The sequence below is a fragment of the Tympanuchus pallidicinctus genome, unplaced genomic scaffold, assembly GCF_026119805.1.
Source record: "Tympanuchus pallidicinctus isolate F22 unplaced genomic scaffold, pur_lepc_1.0 scaffold1, whole genome shotgun sequence".
NCBI classification, from domain to species: domain Eukaryota; kingdom Metazoa; phylum Chordata; class Aves; order Galliformes; family Phasianidae; genus Tympanuchus; species Tympanuchus pallidicinctus.
In genome coordinates, this window is record NW_026294618.1 from 32,643,241 (window position 1) to 32,667,408 (window position 24,168).

Sequence of the window (24,168 nt, forward strand, 5' to 3'; positions counted from 1 at the left end):
ACAGTGTGCTTGTAGCCTGGAAGGCAAACACTATCCTGAGATGCATCAAAAGAAGGGTGGCCAGGAGACTGAGGGAAGTGATTGTCTCTCTTTACTCTGCCCCATTTGGAGTACTGTGCCCAGGCCTGGGGCCCCAGTACAGCAAGAATGTAGAACTGATCCAGAGGAGAACCAGAAGGGCTGGATCACCATCCAGTGAAGAAAGGCTGAGGGACCTGCACTTGTTTAGCTTGGAGCAGAGAAGGCCCCGGGGAGACCTCATGGTGGCCTTCCAGTACTTGAAGGGAGCTTACAAGGAGAAGGGAAACCAACTTTTTACATGGATAGATAGTAACCGGACAAGAAGAAACAGTTTTCAACTATAAGAGGAGAGATTTAGATTAGATGTTCAAGAGAAGTTTTTCACTGAGAGGCTGGTGAGGCACCAGCACAGGCTGCCAAAAAAGGTTGTGAATGCCTCATTGCAATGCTACAACACGATGGAAAGCACAGCAACGATAGTGGCAAACAGCAAAGTCCTATGCCAGAGCAAGTAAGAATAAGCCTAAATACAACAGACACAAAGGAAAACCTCCACTTTCAACTCTTAAATGAGGTTGGGGGTGGAGGGGAGGGTGTTGATCCTGGCTCCACTCCTTCCAGTTACTCAGATACACTGCATGCACCTGAGCTCCTCTGGGCTGGCCCTGCCTTCCCACCCATTTCAAGCCATGACTTAGCATTTCCCCTACACTCATCTCTGGAGATGTTTGATGACAGACTGGATGCAAAACTGAGCAGCCCAATCTAGCACCTGATTTAGTGGCTAGCAGCCCTGCCTATGGGAGGGCAGTTTGAACTAGATGATCTTTGAGATCCTTTCCAACCCAAGACATTCTATGATTCATTCATTCATTCTGTGTTTCACTTTGTAAGGAGTAGAGAAGGTCAAGTCGTATAGCTAAGAAACTGCTCCTGAACTTCCCAAATTCAGCATTTCCAAAGTAATGTGGAAGCCAGCTTTGCTTAAAAGACAGAAGAAGAGAGCTGCTGACAACACCTCCATCCTGGCCAGCTACTCTATAACAACAGCACTGTGACTGAAGAAAATTCCTAACAGAGTGGACAGAACTGAAAAGGATCCCTCAAAGTACACAGGAAGAAAGAAGTTACAGTTTTCATAGAATCTTTTTGAGTTGGAAGGGACTGTTAAAGGTCATCTAGGCCAACTCCTCTGCAATGAGCAGAGTCCCTTAGATACAGCAGAGCTGTCAGCTAACCATAGACTCTGAGTATTTTTGAATCAGTGAAAATTAAAAATGTGTTGAACTTCCTATTTGCAATTCAAAATATTTCAGTGTTTTGTTTTTACACACAGCAAAATCCAGCCACAAAAAAAAATGTCTTGTTTGAGGCACCGGAGACAACCAAGAAGAGAATTCAGATTTCCCACCTTGCAGGACAATGCACCATATGCTGTTAGTTAGCTATTTCTACCTTCTAAGCCAAAATGAATAAATACATAAAAGTTGTTTCAGACAATTTTGATTTTAGTCATCTGTAGAAGTGTTTCAAGGCATTCTTAACTATCAAGTTCAAAATTAACATCTTTTAACTATCTAAGTAGAGAAAATAATAAAAACACCAATCAGTACAGCAGTTACTGACATAAGTGCAAGACACTGCGGTGCTTACCTTTCTTTTACTATGATGTCACCACAGGACTGGCAGTAAAAGATGTAACTCTTCTGTGGTTTCAGGCTTTCCCTCAGATTATAAACCGATTCTACAAACAAGAGAAGACAGTAATCCTCAAGGTTGGGCAAAGTTTTCACTCATACACAAAAAGTCTTTTCAAGAACTTCACTCTTAAGCAAGATAAGAATCTAAAAAAACAAAGCAAAACAGTGACATTCTACACACAACCTTAACTTATTTACCTGTAGAAACAAGTAATGAGATGGGATAAACTTGCCACCTCCAACTCATGCCCCATACTGCTTATCATTACAGACATTGTACAAACTAATATTTGTGCTTTTCTTGTGCAATGATCATAGAAACATAGAATGGCCTAGGTTGAAAAGAACCACAATGATCATCTAGTTTCAACCCCCTGCTACGTGCAGGGTCACCAACCACCAGACCAGTCTGCCCAGAGCCACATCCAGCCTGGCCTATTGGTGAGTGCCTCTGCCGTATGAGTTACTTCCCAATACACAACAAAAAACATTTGGGTGCTTAAAAAAAAAAAAAAAAAGTCAGCAGTCTTCAATCTTCAGCCAGGTAAGATACACAGTCATGGCGGTATCACTCAAAGAACAGACAGTCGGCAATACCCTCTACAGGTCAGTAAAGAGAACACAGTCTCAGGAGACAGATCAGATAACTCAAAATACAAGTTTCTAAATTAAAAATAAATAAATAAATAAGTAAATAAAAACCTACAAAAGCATCCAGAGAACAACAATCAATATCAGGCAGAAGAAAAAGTGTAAGCCTAACTCTATGCATAAACAGGCTTTCTGACATCAAGGTATATTCTCAGCAAAGGCAGTTGGTATTTTAGAATTAGGCAGCAATCACAAAGAAAAGGCACTTAAGAACATTCTAGATACATAAAAGATAGTTTCACAAGCTTATATAAAACATAAAACTTATATAAAACACACTTACATAAATGGCCACTGACAATTTTTGCATTATAGCCAGAATGAGTCATATTACTGCATTTTTAGCAACTAAATGTGAAATAGGAGAGGGAAAGCATGGGGAGGGAGTCGAACACAGCTCTTAAACTCCCACGCAGAAGTTACTCAGCAAACTTCCCTCTCTGCGTCACCTCACGCAGTTTTGCTTTTTAGAGCAGACCGCTGCCGATGCACCCAGAAGCCGTGACTATCGGTACTGCCCGCCGGCGCGCAGCCTTACCCGGGGCGCGGGGCACATCGCGCAGCCGCAGGTGCAGGTGCAGGCCATCTCCGTGCAGGCGCCGCAGCCCGCGACAGGAGGACGGAGCCAGGCTGACCCCTGGCGGCAACGCAGCCACCCCGCAGGCGGAGCTGCTCCTCACTTCCAGCCGGCCCGGAGCCACCGAGATGTCGGCCGGCAGGTTCCGCAAGCTCGCCTCGCTGGAAAGGCAAAACAGGTTTCGTATTATTGGTTTTTCTTATTATCCCGCATAAGGAATTGCTACCCAGCGCCGCGCAACGCGCAGGTCCCGCTCAGCCCCAAAAGGAGGGAGGGAAAGAAGGACAGTGGAAGGGTTCCCGTGCTACCGGATAACGAGCAAAGCGCTCTGCGTCCCCCGCCGGATCTCCAGCAGGAACGCGCACACCATGCCGGCGCAGCGCCTCCAACAGCCCGCGCAGGAAGGAAGCGGCTGCTTCTTCCGCCTGTCGATAGCTGCAACCGCGGCCTCCTGCCGCAGCGCCGCCTGCAGCTAGGTGCCGGCGCTGTCCGGCCTCGCGGCCGTCTCTCTGCAGCGCTGCTCTGTTCTGCCTCGGCTGGTGCGCAGGGCTGGTCCGCCCCGAGGGCAGCAGCTGTAACCAGGCGCTGGGACGACAAAGAACTCCCTGCATCAACCCCTTGCTACCTCGCGTGTTGTGTTCAGGTTTGGGCCTCTCACAACAAAGACACTGAAGTGTTAGGGTGTTTCCAGAAGCTGGTGAACGGTCTGGAGCACAGGCTTGCAGGGAGCGCATGAAGGAACTGAGATAGTTCTGTTTGGAGAAAAGGAGGCCCAGGGAAGACTTCATTGCTCTCTATAATTCCCTGAAAGAGAGTTGTGGTGAGGTGGGAGTCAGCCTCCTCTACCAGATAACAGCGATAGGGTAAGAAGGAATGGCCTCACATTGCACCAGGACGAGTTCTGGTTGGATATTAGGATAACTTATCAGAAAGAGTGGTGAGGCAGTGGCACAGGCTGCCCAGGTACATAGTGCAGTCACTGTCTCTGGAGATGCTTAAGAACCGTGTGGATGTGGCACTGATGGATATGGTTTGTGGATATGGGTCAGTGATTGGACTAAATGATCTTAGTGGTCTTTTCCAACCTTAATGATTCTATGATTTTTTACCTTCACTAGGTGGCCACCAAGCTTCCACTCTTACCAGTCTCTTCTGATCCTGAATCACAAACTGTAGCACAGCCTGTTGTCCATCTCATACAAGAGTTCAGGCTGAGGGAGCTGGGCTTGTTCAGCCTGGAGAAAAGAAAGGTGCGGGGTGACCTCATTGCAGCCTTTCAGTACCTAAAGGGAGCCTACAAACAGGAGGGGAGTCAACTCTTTGGAAAGGTAGATAACAGCAGGACAAGGGAAATGGTTTTAAGTTGAGGGAGGAAAGAATTAGGTTGGATGTCAGGGGGAAGTTCTTAAGAGAGAGACTGGTGAGGTGCTGGAACAGGCTGCGCAAAGAAGTTGTGGGTGCCCCATCCCTGGAGATGTTCAAGGCCAGACTGGATGGGGCCCTGGGCAGCCTGGTCTGCTGATAAATGTGGAGGTTGGTAGCCCTGCTTGTGGCAGGGGGTTGGAGATTCATGATCCTTGAGGTCCCTTCCAACCCTGGCCATTCTGAGATTCTATGAAAAGTTCCCCACATCCATGATGCTGCTCCACAGAGAAGGCAGCGTCATTGGTGCCTCTGTGTACAAGTGGTTGGGGGCAGTAGGCCAAAAGTCCAGGTGGCAGATGGTGTCCTTCATCCTCCACAACAGTCACCAGCTGCCATCATCCGCCACTTCCTCATAGTGGTGCTGCCATGTGCTCGGGGCTTGGAGAGCTCCAGTGCTTCTTCAGAGGTACCTTTCATTAAGTCATCTGCTACCACAGCACAGAGCCTGTTCTCCAATTGCAGATCTGCAGGTAGAGAATACAGCATTCTCCTGTTGCCTGAAGACACCAGCCGTGCGCAGGGCTGCCCCCCACCAGCTCAGCTGTCCATCCAACCTGGCTTCGAGTGCCTCCAGAAATGGGGCACTTATAATTCTCTGGGCAGCTGTGCCAGCACCTCACTGCCCTCTGAGTAAAGAACTTCCTCCTGACATCTAAGTTAATCTACCCTCTCTCAGTTTAAAACCATTTCCCCTTGTCCTATCACTCTCTGCTTAAGAAGTTGCTTTCTATACTAAGTGGCTCTATATGCACTGCTGACCTCTGGGTAGGAATTAAATCTCAGGTGCATTTGTATTGTCCTGTAACAAAAAGTAAGGGCCGACACATTGCTTCACTTGGAAATACAGGGTGTGTGGCTGTACTCAGTGCCTGCGTACGTCCCAAGGAACTGGGGGCTGACTGAATTTATGCAGTACTGAGCATTGAGCTGAATCTGAATTTATGCAGTAGAGTTACGAAATAGTTCCACGAGGAACTATTGCCATCTCCTCTGCATTACCCCACACCATGAGAGCAAAGCCGGGCTCCTTCAGCTGCTGGCTGTTAGCATAAGCCACGAGCTAGCAGACTTACAACCGTGAGCACAGTCGCCTCGGGCTCACTGTGAGGAGCCCCCCCACCCGCTGCTGACGCGGCGCTCCGCCAGGCGGCGCGGTGCGTCGGCGCGCGGGGCACGCCGGGAGCTGTCAGGGTGGCGCGGGGCGGCCGGCGGCGGCGCGGCTCTTCCGGCGGGGTCGCTGAGGTAAGGCGGCTCCCCGCCGTTCTCTTCTTCCTTCCCTTTCCCCCTTCGGCGGGCGGCGGGAGCCGAGCCCGGCCTCCTCTCCGCGCAGACGGGCCCGCTTGCCGCCGCCTTCCCCACCGGCTCGCCGAGGAGGGCCGGGCCGGCAGCGCATCCGCCCAAGGGCGGGCTGCAGGTGCGGGGGAACGCGGCCGGCCCGCTGGGCGCCGTGCGACGGCTCACCTGTGGCGGCCGGCCCTTCCCACCGCGCCCCGCGGGCCGCCCGGCGGCGCTGAGCGGGCCCCGCGCTGCAGAGCGCCGGCGCCCGGCCGTGCCCTGCCTGAGGGGCAGGCAGACGCCGTGCCCGGGGAGCAGCCATCCCGCCCGGGGGGACGTCCCACTGTCCGTGCCCGAGCGTGGGGCTGTCCCGCTTTGACCTTGAGCACACCAGGGCTGCGGGCCGCTGTTTTGTCCCGCTGGCCGCAGAGTGTGATGTTTGGTGGGTAACACCATACGTCAGCCGTTTGTGCAGCACGGGGTTAAACTCCATCTGTTGATGCTGGAGCGGCCTTAGTCTTGTGGTGGTTAAATATCGTCTAAATATCATATCCTTATATCTTGTGATGCCCACTTGATAAATGTACGACGGCTTGTCTGTTGAGCATTTTTACTAATAGCATTTGCACACCTGTTATAATAATCAGAGAGGCCTAAGCAATTTGCCTCCTTAAATGTCCTAAAATCTGCTGGAGATGAGCCATACTTTCGGTGAACTTGCTTTGGGGGAGTCCTTGCGTTCTCATTGCTGAGTAATTAGCATTCCTGTGCCTTCTTCCCATATGCAGTAATGTTATGGGTCTCAGATAACTGCACAGTGTGTTACCTGAGTTCTGCCTACACAACTGGGAATGGATGGAAGACTCTTAAACTGTAATCTTCTAGATGTTTGCAGGTAACCAGGACTGTGTAAGGTTGAACATTGTAATTTGTAATTTTGTTGCCAGGCCTCCATCTGTATCTGTTCTAAATAGCTATGTATCTAAATATTTACACATCAAATGTGCTTTTTTTCTGATTATGGATAAATTTCCATAAAATAGGATGAAATACAGTAATATCCTTCCTCATGTCTAATGATAGTATGATGCCTGGACACTGTGGTTATCCAAAAAGTACAGTCACCTTTAATATAACATGGATGAATGTTATAAGGGTGAATGCCACTTTAGAAAAAGGCAAAATGTCAGCAGCATAATTCCTGGTTTTCTTCTAACTGAAATGAGAATAGGCACTTCTGGGATCTAAGTAACCTGTAAATGAGAAATAGGTGAAGAGAGCTGCATTTCTGGCTTACTGAATGTCATATTTTCCCCACCTGTTGGTGACAGTTGTGACAGCAGGTATTTAAACAGCATCTTGCACAAACAAGTAATCATACATCTTCCAGTAGGGCTGTGACTGTGCATTTTAGCGCATGGTTATGTTCATTGGGCAGGTTATATTTATTTTGGCAGAACTTTTCTTGTGCACAAGTACTGACATACTACAGTGACCACTGGAAATACTCATCACATGCACTGCAAACTAAACTGGTAAGAATGCAATCTGTCTGGTGTGGGTGGACTTTAAATTGTATTAATCTGCCTGTATTACTCACTTAAATAAGTGGAGGGGGAATGATTCTCTTAGTTCATCACTGGCTTAGTTGTCTCGACCAGTTTTACTGTTTTCCACCTTTATTTTTAGAGTTTTCTTACTTATCTGGGGAGGATTGTTTGGATGAGACTGACTGAAGATATGTATTACTGTTCTACCTTTGTTGTTGGTTTAAAAAGACAAAAATGTTTGAAAACATTTGAGAAAAATAGGAAATAGGACAGAGACAGAACTTAGAGACAATAAAAACAGCACTTGTTATAGAATGGAATCTGTATAGAATGGAAGAGCAGAACTTTATACAGTAGAACTTATTTGTATGCATTTAAACTGCCTTTCAGATTAATAATCACGTTGCCTTTTCTTGTAGCTGAGAATATTTAAATATATAATAAATAAATAAATAAATAAATAAATAAATAAATAAATAAATAGAAATGGGCTGCTTCTCCTTTTCCCCAAGTTCTTAGAGAGAAGCAGTGCAGGATCAACCATTTATCCCCAGTATCTGAACAAAGAAAAATACAACACCAAAGCTACTCAGGAGAAGATTTTGCTGATCAATGCAACACTATTTTTATCATTTATATTTTAGTTTGCTTATGTTGTATGGTCTGTGCTTCCTCACTAGAGAGATTTTAGAGTATCTGCATAGTTGAGCATGCATAACTGGAGTCATTGATGGATTTTTTCCATTAGTAACTTCTTCTGTAGGAGAAACATTAGAAACTTGTACTTGAATATAGCCATCTAAAAAAAAGTGAAGCTAAGGAATGGTGTTTTATCTAATTTATTTCTAGTATCTATAAATCAGAGAGAATTTAATCATTTATGTCCTTTGTGGTTTACTTCTGACAATAAGAAGGCAAACAAGTTTTGGTCCAACAGATTTGTTTCCAGAGCAGTCATCAGAAGACTACTTTACAAAGCTCTCTGTCATCCATCTCCAGAACATGTGCAGTCAGACACACAGCAAAATACAACCACACTCTAGGTTATGTGTCGGTATGCATATGGCTTGTACTGCTACTTCAGAATTTAAATGAGCATCAAGAGATAGAAATTGGTAGGAATAAGAAATAAACGAATTAGTAACATCTTAAGATTTCAAAGTAATTAAAAAAGGAGATTGGACAGAGTGTTACCCAATTTTGGCATTGGCAAGACTCAGGATGGGGAACTTCCAACAAACGTTTTTGCGAACACTGAAAAGAAATATCAGGGTGGTTTGGAGACAGGAAGACAAATTCACTTGAAGGTATGCATTAGAACAACAGGAATGGATGAATAAAAGATTGAATTCTTCAATTTTAAAGTTATTGTGAGCAAAGAATAAAAAATGAATACATAGGCTTTTTTTTTTTTTTTTTTTTTTTTTTTTTTTTTTTTAAAGTTGGTGGATTTTGCTTTAAATTCAGTGTTGGAATGCTGAAGATGTCACAATGCAAACTCGGTGCTGGGTAGAAGTAAGGCTCCTCTTTGAGGAGGAGAATACCACCTACTCAGTGTAAGGCAATGAAACTCATGTGGTCCTTTCTTGTTTTCCAGGCTGAAATGTATCTATGAATTGGCAAACTTCTTTAAAGCAAATGCTGTACAAGTTTGGGTTTAAATGGGTTTGAGTTGTTGCTGTTGTGTTTTTTGTTTGTATTGTTTTTAAACTTCCTTACTGCATTAATACTAGTTGGCTGACAGTAAAACATAAGCAAGAGAAAAAGAGTACCTCAAGCTGAGTCTTCAGTCAGTAAATGGTTGGAGGAGGTCAGAAGAGCTAGTTAATTAAAAAGAGTTTCCAGTTAAGGGTATAATGATTACTTGAAGCAATGAGGCTGAAACATAAAAGCAAAAATTAATTGTGATTCATTTTAGAAACCTTTCCTTGTTCCTGCAGTCAGATACCTGGAGAGAAGGTGACTCAAATGATGTACCTCCCAGTTGCTGCATGGTGGGGTGGGCAGGAGCTGAGTGAGTGGCACCGCATGGCAGGGAGAGCACAGAGCTCACTGTGGGCAGAGGCAGTGGTCATGCACAGCAGGGTTGCAGGTGCATGCACACTGCAGCATGAGCACTCATTTTCCTGCTGTTTTCTCCAGCCTTCCAAATGTATGTGGTTACCATGGACCTAGTGATGTCAGATAAATACTTAACGTAATCTGTTCAAAGAAATAGGGACAACCTGCTTTCCAATATGCAGACTTGTAATTTTTTTTAAATGAAGGTTGGGAAATTGCTAACTGTGACGTTGTCAATTTGATTGTGGACAACTGAAAAAGGCTGCCACCAATACAGGGGGGTAAGCCAAGCCATGTCAACCCATAGCAACTGGTTCTGCTGCAGTGAATGGGTGATAGGCCACATACATTACACTTCTGAGGTAGGATTTAATGTTTCTCTTTGTCTTGACACTGTCACAGTGGCTACTTTTCATGCTTAAATCAATCAATGAGATATTCTATCTTCCCACTGGAATTACTGAAATGTCAGCACAAGGATTTAAATGAAGGTTACTCTATTATAGAAGACAGTCAAAAATGCCTTTGCCTGTGCTGTTTACTCTTATTTAAATAGCAGCTTTGCTGTTAGAATTTGAATTAGTTATAAAGATGATAGCTTTGTAAGCTGAGCTGAAATGAAATTTAGGAAGGGAAACTCTGCAAAAATATCAAAACAGTAGAGGTCAAATTCTGAGTGCTTTTCTCTTCTTTCCTGCAAATGTGTACCTGAATTAGAGGGAAATACTGACCAGTTCTAGATCTAAGTCAAGATCTTGATTTCTGTTCTTAAATATTAAATAGAGAAGCTGATTACAAGAAGGCTTGCTGGATGTTCCTTAAGAATTTTTGAGCTTATTACTCTTGATGAACTCATATCTGGTGTATGTCAGACTCCAGAACAGCATAAAAGAGCAAAAGCAGGAAAAACATTTGCATATCTTATCTATTCCCATCAGAATTCTCTCAGTGGTAAACTGAGAATCTTTCATTCTTTCTTTGTCACTTCCCATACAGCCAAAAGAAGAAAAAGGGTACTTAATGTGTTTCTATAGACAGGTCTTTTTGTTTTGTTTTTTAAACATAGTGATAAGCTTGTTTCATGGATGTGTTCTCTACTGGCTTCAGAATCTATTCAGTTGTTTAATCTAGTCTTTGTATTACAGGCCATACGTGTTTGATTCTCATTCAAACAAGAATTAAGTGAGAGTCTCTCAGAAAAACATTTCATGGTCATTTAGAGGTCATCAATATGGATAATTAAAAGGAATATGAACACCTGACTTGGTATCATTTCTTTCTGTGGAAGAATAGTTCTTACCTGTGAATTTTTATTTGATAGAAAAGTGTATTGAGGAGTTACTTGTCACAATAATACATTTCATAGAGTTCTCTACGTTTCTGCAGGATAGCAGTGAGGTTTGGGCTAGTTCAATGTACAGTGAGTATATAGTTGTTAGTCATACCTCATCTTTTATATTTTTCATTGCTGTATTTAATAACAACTGACTGAAGTAACAAGCTCAAGCTGCTCTTCAGAAGGCATTAAGATGTATTTTTGACACATTCTCAATATAAGAGGACTTTAATTTTAGAAACAGATTAGTTATAATTGGAAAGTCTTTGTTTATTGATAGAAGAAAATATATATTTCCAGTGCAAGATTTTTGTATCAAGACACTAGCTTGGAATTTATAGTAGTTTACTGTTTATGCTTTTAAACACTTCTGAGGAAAAGCGAAGTGTAATGAATTGTCAAATGACAGGACTTCTGTTCTCTGTGTGTTTAAATCTGTTCATATTGAGTAAAGATGTTTCTGCAGTTATCAGCTTGGTATGTGGGCACTGTATACAGCTTAAATCAAACACTGTGAAACATGAAATCTTTCTTATCTGCTAGGTTTTTTCTTTTCCTGTACATTCCATAGCTTGAATCACTAGATAACTTCAGAAATAGACCTTGAATAGACATTGAACTGCCAGAGCTCTGAATTCCAAGCAAGCAGGATTGTTAGCTAAGGTTCATGCTGTACTAAGGACAAATCTTGAGGAAAGTGTAAGCACGTCTACACTCCACAATGATCAGCCCCTTGGCTTGCACCAGCAAGTGACCTGTTCTGTATTGCAGGTGGGAGGAAAGCAGATAAGCCTATTGATTTCTGGGAAGCTTGGAAAAAAAAAAAAAAAAAAAAAAGAAAGAATGTGAGAATGTACAGCAGCAAATCAAACCTGGAGAGGAGCTTTGGGGTACAACAGCTGCTAGAGTGTTTATGAGTAGTTGGAAAGTCTTTCAATCTTGTGATAAAGTTAAGACCTACTTATATTGACTACGTTAATGTAAACAGTTCTTGTCAATGTAGTTTCTTTAGCTTCAACCAGAGCCATTTAGAGTCTCATAAATGGTCCAATAGTTTGTCTTGATGCGACACAGAAGGCTCTCGAGCACGTAAGCTTGGGAAGGATGATCATTTGCTGTGAAAAATACAGTTGTAGGAGGAGCATTCTAACATCACACAAAGGAAAGACTGTATTGCCTCAGTGCTGAAGGGATTTGCAGGCTTATATAACCCTCAGCAAAAGGAGATCCACAGGCCAGGTAACTGCTTTCTTTGATGAAGATGTGCCTTAAGTGTACAGGTATCTCGATGTATCCAGAATTGTGTGATGTCTGTTCTTGTCATTTTGTTGTTCCCTTGAAGTTAAAGTAGAAGGTAGTAAGCATCAAGGCCTGCTTCTGTGATTATCAAATACTTTGGAAGTAGATGTATTTCTCAGATAATGTAAATATTCATCATGAGCAATAAGTGTTATTCTCATACACTGGTGTTTCCTTTACCTTATCTGTTAAGAGGCATGGTCATCTAACTAGTCAGTTGTTGTCCATGTCCTGACAGACTCTCCAGGAAACCAGGTGAGCCTTCAATATGAAAAGATTTGATCTCACTTTGTGAGGTGCATGCCAAAAGGGGAAAAAAAAAAAACAAAAAAAAACCAACAACAAAAATGAGGAGTGATGCTCTTCATCTCTTCATTTTAAAAGATAAATATATTACATTTTATATATTGTATAAAAATTCAAGGAAACATGATCATAACCATAGGGTGGTAAGAAATACGTTTTTCTTTTCTACGCAGGACTTCCAAATTGATATTGTATGAATAAAGGAAAATACAAAACTAGAAGACCAGGATAATTTCATTAGTTTCAGCTGGTAAGCAACAAACTGTTGTTTAAAAATACAGATTATTCATTTTGTTGTTTGTGTTTTTTCCTAATAGGAACAGAATACTTTGACCAGTTTATTAAGACAAAAAAAAGCACTGTTCTTTTAATGTTGTGTTTCTGCTGTTTTTGTCTCACCTTTGATAATCTTGGATCAGTCTAAATTGTTGGCTTTCAAATTTTTCAAGCACTTCAGGAAGACAGAGTTCTCTTTTCCACACAGCCATAAGAGGTTGCATTTGTAGTAGCTAAATAAAAGATGATAATGATGCTTTCTTGACTCAAAAAAAACCATTATTCACTGTGTTAAGTTCTTCCTCAATCTTTTGTGCTGGGGAAAAGGTGAATCGTATTGCTTTTGTATGTTGGTCCTTTCTTCTTTTTAGTGTTAACATTTTACTTTACATTTGGAGAACAGATACTAGCAGCCTCACAACAGTCTCTTTGAGAAATCTGTTGGTATTCTGTAACTATTTCAAAGCAAAGCTCTTCTCCTTCTGATCTTAATCCAAAGAGAATATGGTTATTATAAAGTGAAACCACTCAAACTTTTAAGTAAAAAAAGAGGTCAAGTCCTTTGTGCCATTGGGGTATAAGGAAAACTACTGGTTTAGCATTCAGAATATATTTTGAAATAATACTCTGCATTTCTATTCTGCCTTGGAGACAATTTGTCATTAGCCTGACATCAGAACCAGAAGTGTAAGAAGTTAGTAGATATAGACCTTTTAATTCACTCTTGCTATGCTAGTTACAGACAAAAAGAGTGAAAACCTATATGATTATTTTCTTTTTTGCTGCTTTCCTTGTAATGCTGAGATATGAGCAGGACATGAACAATGTGAGAAGTAAAGTAATAACTAAGAGGGAAAAAAAAAATAAGAAACGTGGAATCTTAGTTCTGGAAGAGATAAGGTGAATGAGAGGAGTGACGAAGAGAGAATATCTGATACTTTATATCTACTGTGTCATGAAGGTTGGAGATCAGTGGCTTCTCAGAGTTCCCTCTACACCACGTAACTTGGTGCTGTACTGCCTCTGACTAAAGTAATACTTTTTATAAAGTGTTCTTCTGAAAAAAAATGAAGCTCAAGAGGATTAAAGACAGATTTGCACTGATCTTCAGAAGCAACTGCTAAGTAAAGGGACAAAAAAGAGGGAGCAAAAATCTGCTAGAATACTTATCTGATAAGCTTGACACAGTCATGACACTTCAAGTCTGATTTATAGCTGTCTCTAATTTGAGCACGTTGGAATGTGGTTTTCTTCACATTTACCTTATGGAGTGCTAAAGAGAGAAAGTGTACTGTGATGCTGTAATGTGATGAAAAGTACAGTGATAGTATTGGCTTCTCAATCCTAAACTACAGCAAATGAGGACAATCCAAATACAGCAGCAATAGATACAAAAACAAACAAACAAACAAAAAAACCCTGCTTACCTTTGGAAGGCCATGGGTGGGTAGGGATCTGCAGCAAGATACCTTCACCTCCACTGCCAAGCCTTAAATGAGATCTGGGAGGGGGGAGTCAATCCTGGTCCCACCCTTTCTGGTCACTGAGGTTTGTTGCATGCACCTGAGCTCCCCTGGGTTGGCCCTGCCTTCCCACCAGATGCTCAATCACTGTATGCAGCCATGAGTTTAGCATTTCTGTTACAAGTACCACTGTAGTTTGTGATGCTGGGGGTTTTTGTAAGAACTTGGTTAAGAGTTGGCTTTCAGGTAGCTGCAAATACCAAGCAGTTGATCCCAAGGCTTCAATGTTTAGATGGCGATGAGCTCTTATGAAAGCTATTGATGAAGTTAGGAGATAGCACACTGTTTTGGGCAGAGTGCTGCTTGAAGGGAGGGGTAGATAAAATATAAATGTAAGGATTTTGTGTCTTCATAAGGAGTTTTAAACTGATAACATATGACAAAAGTTAAAAAGTGTGTATGTGTTTTGGATCTATGTTGTACAACATATTTATTACATGAAATAATACAAATTTAATTTTTAGTCATCTTGAACTCATTCAAAACCTTGAACTTTACCTAATAGAATTAAAAAATATGATTTTATATCCCTCAGCTGTTGAACCACCAGAAATCGAATATCACTTTTAATTTCTGCTAGTGTTTCTGCTCTGTTATTTCATAGACATTTTTAATTTCAAACATTGCCACAATTTTGCCGTGCTGCTGCTTGCAGAATTGGTGCCAATGAGGCTGGCTCTTCTTTCACTGTGAAAGATCTCACTGAAATTGTTGTTTTCAGCATGATTTCTATTTATTGTACCTGGTAGGCAGTCTTGTGAATGCAGTTTCTTTATTGTTATTGCTAATTCATGGTGGTTGTTTCATCTGCGGATAAAGACAACATGCAATTTTCTTTGTGCGTTCCTTTAATCGAGACAGAGGAGAGCAGCATTTGTTGAATGTGAAGTCCTTTTCTAAAGTTGAATAACAGAAAGTTCCCAAATGGCTTCAGTTAAAAGGGACTCAAAAGTCTCCTTTCATAGAAATGCTAGAACTGAATTTCCCATTATGGATTGTAAGTGCTCGAGACTGAAGTAGTATTAAAAGTGTGTGTGTGTGTGGTGTGTGTGTGTGGGGAGAGAGAGAGAGAGAGAGAGAGGAAAAAAAATAAAAATAGTGATTGGAATTTCATGAAATACCTTCATAGGACATAAATTATTTACGAGGTGCTGTTTCACAAAATAGAACATCTTAATTGCCTCATGTAAATAACGTGGGATTAAAATATACAGGGAAAATTTCAAAAGCCTCTGATTACAGGGCACTCCTAGGCTTATATTTTTGGTGTGTGTGAGTGATAATTAAAAATACTAAGTAGGGTGGTATTTCTGAATTGGAATATGAGCGTTGTAGATGGGTTGAGGCATGAAAGTATTTCAGAATAATGTGTGTCCTAACGTGTGTGCTTCAGTCTTCTACTTGGAAGTAATTCTAAAATAAATAAAATGGTGTTCTCTGTTTTCAGAAAGGCTGAGTTGTGGCAGAGTGGTGGTTTATTTGGTTTGTTTTTTGTAGTTATTCTTTCTGTTTTGTTTGGTTTTCCTTCTGCTGATGGGCTCAGGGGTGGGGAAAAATAAAATAAGAATCCTCTTGTATTGTTTAGAATAAACAGATTTTGGGGCGAGGGGCAAGGCATTAATTTTCCAAATGTCTCTTATTTTTTACGAAGATTTGGTTCTAAATGCACTCTTTAGGATATGTTTTAAATATTTGTGGACAGTATGTATGCTTTTTCGTAGGATTTGCTGTAAATAGCCTAACTTCAATTTGATATTTCTGTCATGCTTTTCATGAGGAAAATGTCTTGTTCTCTGAACAAAATTGTTTTAGTTAAATGTCTGTGTTTTGATTCACTTATGTATTTTGAATAGGTAATGACTGTACATGAATTACAAGCTGGTCTCTAGTGGGGACACTGTGGGAGGATGAACACAGAAGAGCTGGAGCTACTGACAGATTCCAAGTACAGAAACTATGTAGCAGCAGTTGACAAAGCTCTGAAGAACTTTGAATATTCCAGTGAATGGGCAGATTTAATATCAGCACTTGGAAAGCTGAACAAGGTATGGCCATTGGGTGCCCTTGGGAAAAAAAAGAAAATCAGGAATTGACAAGGAGTGTATAATAGGGTAATATTTTCAAAGATAGGAGCCTGTTTAAATATAAATATTTTAATATTCTGAGTTACAGAATTTGTAAACCATTTGTTGACCAGAGAATGCTATTCTGATCCATGCCAATAGTATCAACGTGTACTATCAGTGTGGTCTTTAATAGCTATTTAGGTGTTCAGGTTCTGAAAGATCTTGTTCTGATCAGTCTGTTGAGGAGTTTCTAGGCATCTTCAGTCAGGGTTATGAAGTTCCCTTTACACATGCACTTTTTACCAACATGAAGCTGTGCAGAATTTGGAACAGAAAAATACAGATCTGAAGCAATTATATACTGTGCATTTAATCCTGTGGAAAATCAAGATCAACAATACTGTTGGCAGCGTCAGCGGGATAGTTCCTTTGTATAAACTCTGCCTTTTATAGAGAAAGCCATGATATTTGGAACAAAAAATAAAAGGACAGAAATATGAATCTGTCTTGAAGTGTTCGTGCAGTTTTAGACAGCGGTAAACTTATGTGTTGCCTTGCTTTATGGCAGTTTTGAACCTTTCTGTTGTGAGTTTTTTGGGGGGGATAATTTTAGTAGTTCTCTCTGAGCTACTGGCAGTGTATTTGATGAATGTAGACTGTTGTTTTTATCCTGAACTGCCACAGCATGATTATGGCTGAAAAGGCCTGGAAAAATTAAGCAAATAAGCTGTAAGTGTGGAGCCTGTTGCAAGTGAAGTTTTAAATGCGTTGGTTGTAGCAAATGTCTTGTACAGGTGGGAGGCATTGCAAAGAAAAAGCTCCAAGGTACATCTTGAAAGATTGGTTTGCTGTGTATTGTGACTTAGTGGCCATGTTTGGGAACTAATTTGGAAAATATGCATATGATGTTTAACTTACCTGTTTTGTTCTGTTTTTCTTAATGTACTGATTTGTTCATCAGGTACTACAGAACAATGCAAAGTACCAGGTAGTTCCTAAAAAGCTGACTATAGGAAAGCGCTTAGCACAATGCCTTCATCCAGCTTTGCCAGGTGGAGTTCATCGGAAGGCTCTTGAAACGTATGAAATCATCTTCAAAATCATTGGGCCCAAACGTTTGGCCAAAGATCTTTTCCTCTACAGGTATTTCAGTTTAAGGAACTCTGTTCCAAATGTGTCATTGAAATTCTCTTGTTTTTCTGCATTTTCTGTTAATAGTACTGCTTCGTTATATGGCAAGAATCAAGCAATTTCTTCTTCTCAAGTTCCTGATGTTTGTGTAATACTGTTCTTCTGAATACTGTATATCAGAAGACATACAGGTAGCCTAAATTTTCCTGGGAACAAGCTCTATTTTGCTAAGAAACCTGGAATTCATTTTTTCTTCACTGAAGTAAACAAAGCTGTGCAAATATATTCAGCAATTGAAGTATTAAAACTTATTTCAATGTATTTACTTTTTTTTTCCATTACTTGTGTGTAGCTTATTATGAGAAATTTATTCTTCCGAGCAATCAAAGCAGTGGTACAGGAAGACTGCTTCTTTTGCTAGAATGCTGGGCAAGTACCAAACATCTTACTGTCAGTCTCTAGGATTGAAGATAACGAAGGTGAAAGAACCTTGAAAAGAAAGTGTTGTGAAAATATTCTGATTCCCAAACTTCCAGCAGTTTCTGTCAGATGAAAAGCAGGATGTCAGCTAGTTATATGCAAGAAATCAATATATGTGTGCACACAGAGTCACATGTGGATTTTAATTTTCAGCTATCCCTAAAGATTGAAGTTTCATCAATTTGAGAATCTGTAGAATTAAAACAGAATTCTGGTGAGGTAGCAGAAGCGTATACTAATGTTTGGAAACAAATCGTGTACTTCACATTCAGCTATTCTGTCTTGCATGGGCAATATGCTCACAAATAGTTGCTTTTTTTTTGGAAGGAAGAATCTCAGTTCTATGTTGGTTGGTGTTTTTTGATTTTTTTTGAACTTGTAGCTCAATATTTTTTTTGTTTGTTTGTGCTTTGATTTCAGTAGCTGCAGTATCTCAGTAACAACAAGTTCTAGGACAGAGAAAAATGCTACCTTGTGTAATGTAACTAAGAGCCATTGTTGCTGATGCTTGGGGGGAGACTAAGACATTTACATTATTGCATTATCAAAGATTCCAGTATTTTTCATGTAAGCGGAATGACTGTGTCTAAGGATCTTGAAGGATGAGTAGTAGCCTTACAAAGGAAGACTGTGCAATAGTGTTTTAAATGAACAAAAAGACCTTTTCTGTAGGAAAAACAAACCAGTTGAGAATCATAAGGCAGCATTTCCTATAGATAAAAGCAAAATTAAATACACAATTCTGCAATTTGCAAAGACTTTCATTTTTCTGTAACATATAAAATTTGTATCCAAAATGATTCTTAATAGTAGATCTACAGGCATATCTTTTATGACACGTAGAGAAGAGGATGAATGAGCAGTTTGAAGAGGAAGTAAAAAAAAAAAAAAGCTTGAGACAAGGGTCTTCAGTCTCTTAACATCAGTCTTCAATGATTTCGAAGATTGCATTTATATGCACACATCTTTGATTACTGATGTTGTTTGTAATCATCTGTTATATTTAGTACCAGTAGCAAAAATGTTTTTAGTATCTAGAAAGCTCTCTTTTATTTAGCTGATTATATTTGTAGCTTTCATTAACTTTGATTTTTCAAGTTAAACTCAAAAACATTTTTTTTTCCTCTATGTATTTCATTGTAAACATAAACTGTCTCACTTGTGCAATTTCCAAATATATATATATGTATATAGAAATTTTTCCCCACAGTTCTGGGCTGTTTCCACTCCTTGCCAATGCCGCTATGTCTGTCAAGCCAACGTTGCTGAGTCTGTATGAGATTTACTACCTCCCTCTGGGGAAAACACTGAAACCAGGTCTGCAAGGACTGTTAACTGGAATTCTGCCTGGTTTAGAGGAGGGGTCAGAATACTATGAAAGGTAAGAATGGATATGCTAATAAAGCAATATGACTGATTATTTTTCTTGCAACTTTTCATTACATATTTGCAGATTTTTTTTTTTTTTTTTTTGAAGAGGTGATATTTAGTTTCATTCAGTCATATTAATTGCAACTGAATATTACGATGGAAGATGCCTAACATTACTTATGATAGATTAACTGTTAATTGTTCCTGATGTTGAAAGAGAATTGACAGTAAGTAGACTTAGTGTTATAATTCAGTTCTGGAGATGTATAGCATGTTAGGAACTAGAGAAACTAGGAACCAGTCTAGAGTCTAGAAGCACTTGTTTACTGTGTGGGTGATGGAGTGTTGGCTCAGAGAGCCCAGAGGCTGTGGAGTCTCTTCCTTGTTGCTCTTCAGAAGTTGTCTTGATGTGTTCCTTTGCACCCTGCTCTGGGCATCCTTGCTTGGACATTGCCTGGACCACATGTTCACAGGACCCTTTCAGCCTTAGCCGTCCTGGGATTCTGTCAACTTAATGCTTGTTTCTTTCCACTGAAGTTGTATTTGCTGTAGTCGTAGTACAAAATATGTAACTGAATTCAGGACGCAGCCCAAGCTTCTGTTGTTAAGATTTATTCTTTACCATATCTAAAGTATCATTAAAACACCTACATTAGAGTCAGACAGCAATGATCCACATGTCTGCATAGGTTATTAGTATATTTTGAGCAGAGTGGCCTGGGAGGTAATAATTCTTACTTTAAGTGGGCTTAGGCTTTCTGGGTATCTTGACCATAATGTCTGGTGCATTGGGATCTTAACAAAGCAAAGGATGAGTTGCACTCCAAGTCATTGTGTTAGTGGAATTGTTAATGTGCTGACATATTCTGGGTATTTCCAAGAATGTTGCTTGGAGCTCCAGAAGCTGGGGTATTTCAACTTGTACATGAAGCACAATTGTAACAGTACCTCTTTTCTGTAGATACAGTGTAGTTGGTATACCTATTTCAGTGGGTAAGGGGCTACTTCTTTGCTACGTAGTTTCCATTACTCTGGGGGTGGCACTTTGCTTGCTTCCCAGGTCTGTCATACTTGTGTGAAGGTGCCCCGGGAGATGGCAGAAATGAGGGTCATGGAAGGGATTGCTCTTGCTCAAATGGTTGTTATGCACTACTGCCAGAAGTGCTTGGTGCAAGGAACGAGGGAACAAAAGCTGTATCCTTAAGTAGATGTGCTCTCCTGTTCTGTGTTTAGCAACAGTTGCCTTAAGTAGCAGATGAAAAACCTGTTTGAACACGAGGAATAGTTAGACTTTCTGTAGGCAAGCAGAAGCATTTTGTAATCCAGGCTGGCTTGCTAGGTTAGGTCATTGTGTCCAGGTTGCATTCAGTGGTTCAGAACATGATCAGCCACCCAAAATACAGCGTTAGTCTTCCTGTAAGACTTGATTATTTATTTATTAGGGTTGGGGATAGTGGCAAGGACTGTGATGCATGACCTAATTCAGCTGATGACTTTATTTTGTAGAACAAACACACTGTTGGAGAAGGTTGCCTCAGCTGTGGATCAGTCGGCGTTCTATAGTGCTCTCTGGGGTAGTCTTCTCACAAGCCCTGCGGTTCGCTTGCCTGGAATCACTTACGTTCTGTCCCATTTGAATAGGAAGCTTTCAATGGAAGATCAACTCTATATAATTGGCAGTGATATTGAATTAATGGTAATGTTTTATTGACACCAGTAGCATCGGTGTTAGGCTTGGTTATGTAATAACATACTTCCAGAGTGGCTTAAATGTCTTCTGTATCTTTGAATATAGTCTTTGAAAATAATAAATTTAAAAAAAAAAAAGTGCATTTATTTGTTCTGCCTCCAATTAAAGTGATGTTTCGGGGGTATGATAAATGTTGCAAAGCTGAATTAATGTTTTAGAACTGCTTAGGTTTTGTGTAAAGCTGTCCATGCGTTACTCATCAGTTAAAAATGTGGGTTTTTTTGTGTTTTTGAAGAATGTATAGTGTTGTTTTGTCCTTTAATATACTGTTACTATAGAGCAAAAGTTTAATGTTTATATAGTTCATGGAATCTATTGATTGTGTTTCCTCTGGGCAGCCTGGTCTAGTTGTTAGTGACCCTGCACATAGCAGGGGGGTTGAAACTAGATGATCATTATGGTCCTTTTCTACTCAGGCCATTCTATGATTCAGTGATAAAATAACTATTTCTGTTTTTATCTTGTGTAATTATTCAAAATTATTTTAAAATAGCTATGTTATACGTATCACTGTATTTATAAGTGACTTATTTTATGAATGTTCAGTTACATCTACTTGCAACAATTCTGTTACTTCAGGTGGAAGCAGTAAGCACATCAGTGCAGGATACCAGTGTTTTAGTACAACGGAGCACGCTGGACCTTATCCTTTTTTGTTTTCCTTTCCATATGAGCCAGGTAGGCTATTAATATAAGAGATACTAATTAGCAGACTCCTAAGTGTACTCTACTGCTTAATTATTAGCAGCACTTAGAAATATTTATTAATGATTTATTCCATGATTGAATAGATTCATGTGTAAGAGTTGCTCTGATAGATTTGGTTATTCTCACGTCATGATCTTGGCCCTTGTTCTTTCTAACTTTATGCATTATCTTTTAACTTTTGTGTCCACAAACCCAATATAGTGTTAATCAAGAGCTTTTAGTTTGTCCTGATTTCATCTGCAAACAAGTTACCCGTTCATGTTCTGTTTTCAGTTCTCAAGTGTTGAAAAGCAGTTAAAGTTATCTTTTTAGAATAAGTGCTTCAGAACATGAGAGAATTCAAGATGATTTGTTTATTGATATAAGGTCTCTTCTTCATTTTTTTTTTCAATTATTATTTTTTAATATATGCACATGAAATTGATTCATACTTTCTCAGAAATGATGGGAATTTCTTACTTTGCTGTAAAAAGAGCTGTGTTCTTGCTTTATGGAACTGTTTGCATTATCAGTTGTTACATGAGTATGTTGTGTGTCTGTTTAGATACTAGGATGCTTATTTCTGATTTTAATATTAAGATTTACAAAAGCCTTCAAAAACAATAGTGGGTAGACTAAAGAATTTTAAATAGCTTTTTAATTTTTTAACTAGATGTTAGTGTAATTTGCTTCATAGGATTTTTTACAAGGTATTTTCATTAATTAGAAAAAAATGAGTTGTTAATGAAGTCAAGTATTTTTGCTGTTCTTAGAGGGTGTATGCTATTACTAAGAGTCTATTCAAAGAATAACTTCATACTGGAACATGAAATTAACTGGTTTTGTATATGCTAAGCTGCTAGATGAGAAGAAGTGTTACTTTTCGTAATTAAATTGAGTCATGTTTCTAACTTCTTCAGGCAACGCGTCCCGACATGATCAGAATTTTGTCAGCAGCCCTACATGTGGTACTGCGCAGGGATATGTCACTCAACCGAAGGCTTTATGCATGGCTGCTGGGTAGGTTTGTTTTATTAGGTAATTTGTTTTATTTTTGACTGAAAGTTGAAGAAAAATCATTTGTCCATTGGCTGCATTTTGTGTTACGGAGAAAATAATTATTGGAAAAGGGAAATATCTTTTGTATTGTTAGGAAGAAAAGCAGCATCCTTCTCTGTTGGCATAACAAATGAAGAATGTCATTCTGGAACTGCTTCCTGTTACATAAATTATTTGTGCATTTTCTTGTAGCAGTGGTTATATGGGCTGCATTCAGCAAGAAATTCCAGTGTAATAGGCCTGCATAAGTGGACATTGAAAGGCAAGTTTTGTCTCCCTAAGATCTTACAATGGAAGAATTGATATCAGGCATTACAGCATCGGACAGTTGGAGCATAGTAGGAAAGAGAGGGGATGAAAGTGAAACAGTGTCAAAATGTGTTGATAATATATTGATGGAGGACTGAATATGCAAACCTTAACTTCAGGCTTTGTTAAATATTTGTGTGGTTGAATTAACAAATCATCAATCACTTTAATTGGTCTTCAAGGTGCTAATACAGAACTTCAACCCTTTTCTGGGAGTGCAAATGGACTGATGACATGACAGACACTTTCACTTCTATCAAATGATAAATTACTAATGTAATACGTGTTTATTCTTTTCTATGAAAGCAGTTGATAGTCAAAAAAGAGTGATAGAGAAGAAGAGATGTTTAGAAGATTTTAGTAATTACTTTGGGTAATGTTTAGAAAATGAGAAAACTTTTTTTAAAAAAATTACTTTTATTCAGTCTTGTTTTGAGAAAATGAAATCGGTGGTTGCATGCAGCTGGCCTGTTTTTCCTTATGATCACTGTCAGAGTACTTAAATATGGAAGTCAGCACCTCTGACATGTAAGTTCTTAAAACTGTCGTAGAATCTGGAGACTGAGTGGAGGGAAACTGGAGGGAAAACTGTTTCATGTTCTGCTTTTACCTTTTTTGTTTAGCTTTCCAGCTCACCAGCCAATACTTTTGAGCTTCTCAGGCTATCCAGAGCCCTTCCCAGCAACTGTTGTATATTTCCCAGCTGGTAGATATGACATGAAAGGCAGGTAGCTTGTGGGTAAATAGTCGGAGAACATGAAAGGGAGAACTGAAAGTAGTAAGGTAGGGATGAGATCAGCAAAATTTTGCATATGGGAATTAGTTTTGTTGCCGAAGAAGTTGCAGGGATTTAATGGATTATCATGAAAAAAAAAATCTTTCTGTATTTCTTTAGTTTTGCTGTTTATAGAACTAAATAGATTGTTTATTTTTAATACTGTATTTCAAATTCACATAACTTATTGCCAAATGGATACCACTAGGTATACTAACTTCAGCTAAAATCTTTATTAATGCCTTAATAACTTCTGAAGTCTGTGGCAAAGTGTTCATCTTCTGAAGAATGACAGTGAAATGCACAATCATGCATTCAGATACCTACATTATCCAACTTAGAGAACAGTAATTCCCAAATTAAGCACTGTACCAACATTTCAGCTAAGTTTGGGGGATTAGATGTATCATCTACTGTCATTGAAGAAGATAATTCATGCTTTTTTAAAAATCAGTGTTTTTTCAGTTGTGTAAGTTTCTACAGCTGTCTCCACAGAAAAATGCTGAAGCTTCAGAAAAAGGTTTCAAAATGAATTTTTCT

The 24,168-nt window shown here is 39.8% G+C and overlaps 2 protein-coding genes across 16 annotated transcripts in view; one reads left to right on the forward strand and one right to left on the reverse strand.

Annotated features, from left to right (window-relative positions):
- Positions 1–3,356, reverse strand: part of UBE3D (ubiquitin protein ligase E3D) — a 75,869-nt gene extending 72,513 nt beyond the window's left edge. For 6 of the 7 annotated variants that reach the window (XR_008206705.1, XR_008206703.1, XR_008206706.1 and 3 more), the window contains exons 1-3: positions 3,258–3,356; positions 2,911–3,110; positions 1,675–1,765 (exon numbers count right to left, since the gene is read on the reverse strand). Coding sequence is in view for 4 of the 7 variants with exons in the window: in XM_052682811.1 (XP_052538771.1) it covers positions 1,675–1,765; positions 2,911–3,110; positions 3,258–3,319 (353 nt within the window). In the remaining 3 variants the exon portion in view is untranslated. The remainder of the gene's footprint in view (positions 1–1,674; positions 1,766–2,910; positions 3,111–3,257) is intronic. The other variant, XM_052682847.1, reaches the window with a different exon arrangement.
- A 2,178-nt stretch (positions 3,357–5,534) lies between these two features.
- The window catches only part of DOP1A (DOP1 leucine zipper like protein A), a 60,264-nt gene continuing 41,630 nt past the window's right edge, over positions 5,535–24,168 (forward strand). For 4 of the 9 annotated variants that reach the window (XM_052682508.1, XM_052682528.1, XM_052682575.1 and 1 more), the window contains exons 1-8: positions 5,555–5,616; positions 12,375–12,451; positions 15,854–16,045; positions 17,028–17,209; positions 18,888–19,058; positions 20,555–20,744; positions 21,378–21,476; positions 22,406–22,505. In XM_052682508.1, the coding sequence (XP_052538468.1) occupies positions 15,908–16,045; positions 17,028–17,209; positions 18,888–19,058; positions 20,555–20,744; positions 21,378–21,476; positions 22,406–22,505 (880 nt within the window). In that variant the 5' untranslated portion in view covers positions 5,555–5,616; positions 12,375–12,451; positions 15,854–15,907. Of the gene's footprint in view, positions 5,617–12,374; positions 12,452–15,853; positions 16,046–17,027; positions 17,210–18,871; positions 19,059–20,554; positions 20,745–21,377; positions 21,477–22,405; positions 22,506–24,168 lie in introns of those variants that run through there. The other 5 variants (XM_052682532.1, XM_052682563.1, XM_052682552.1 and 2 more) reach the window with 4 other exon arrangements.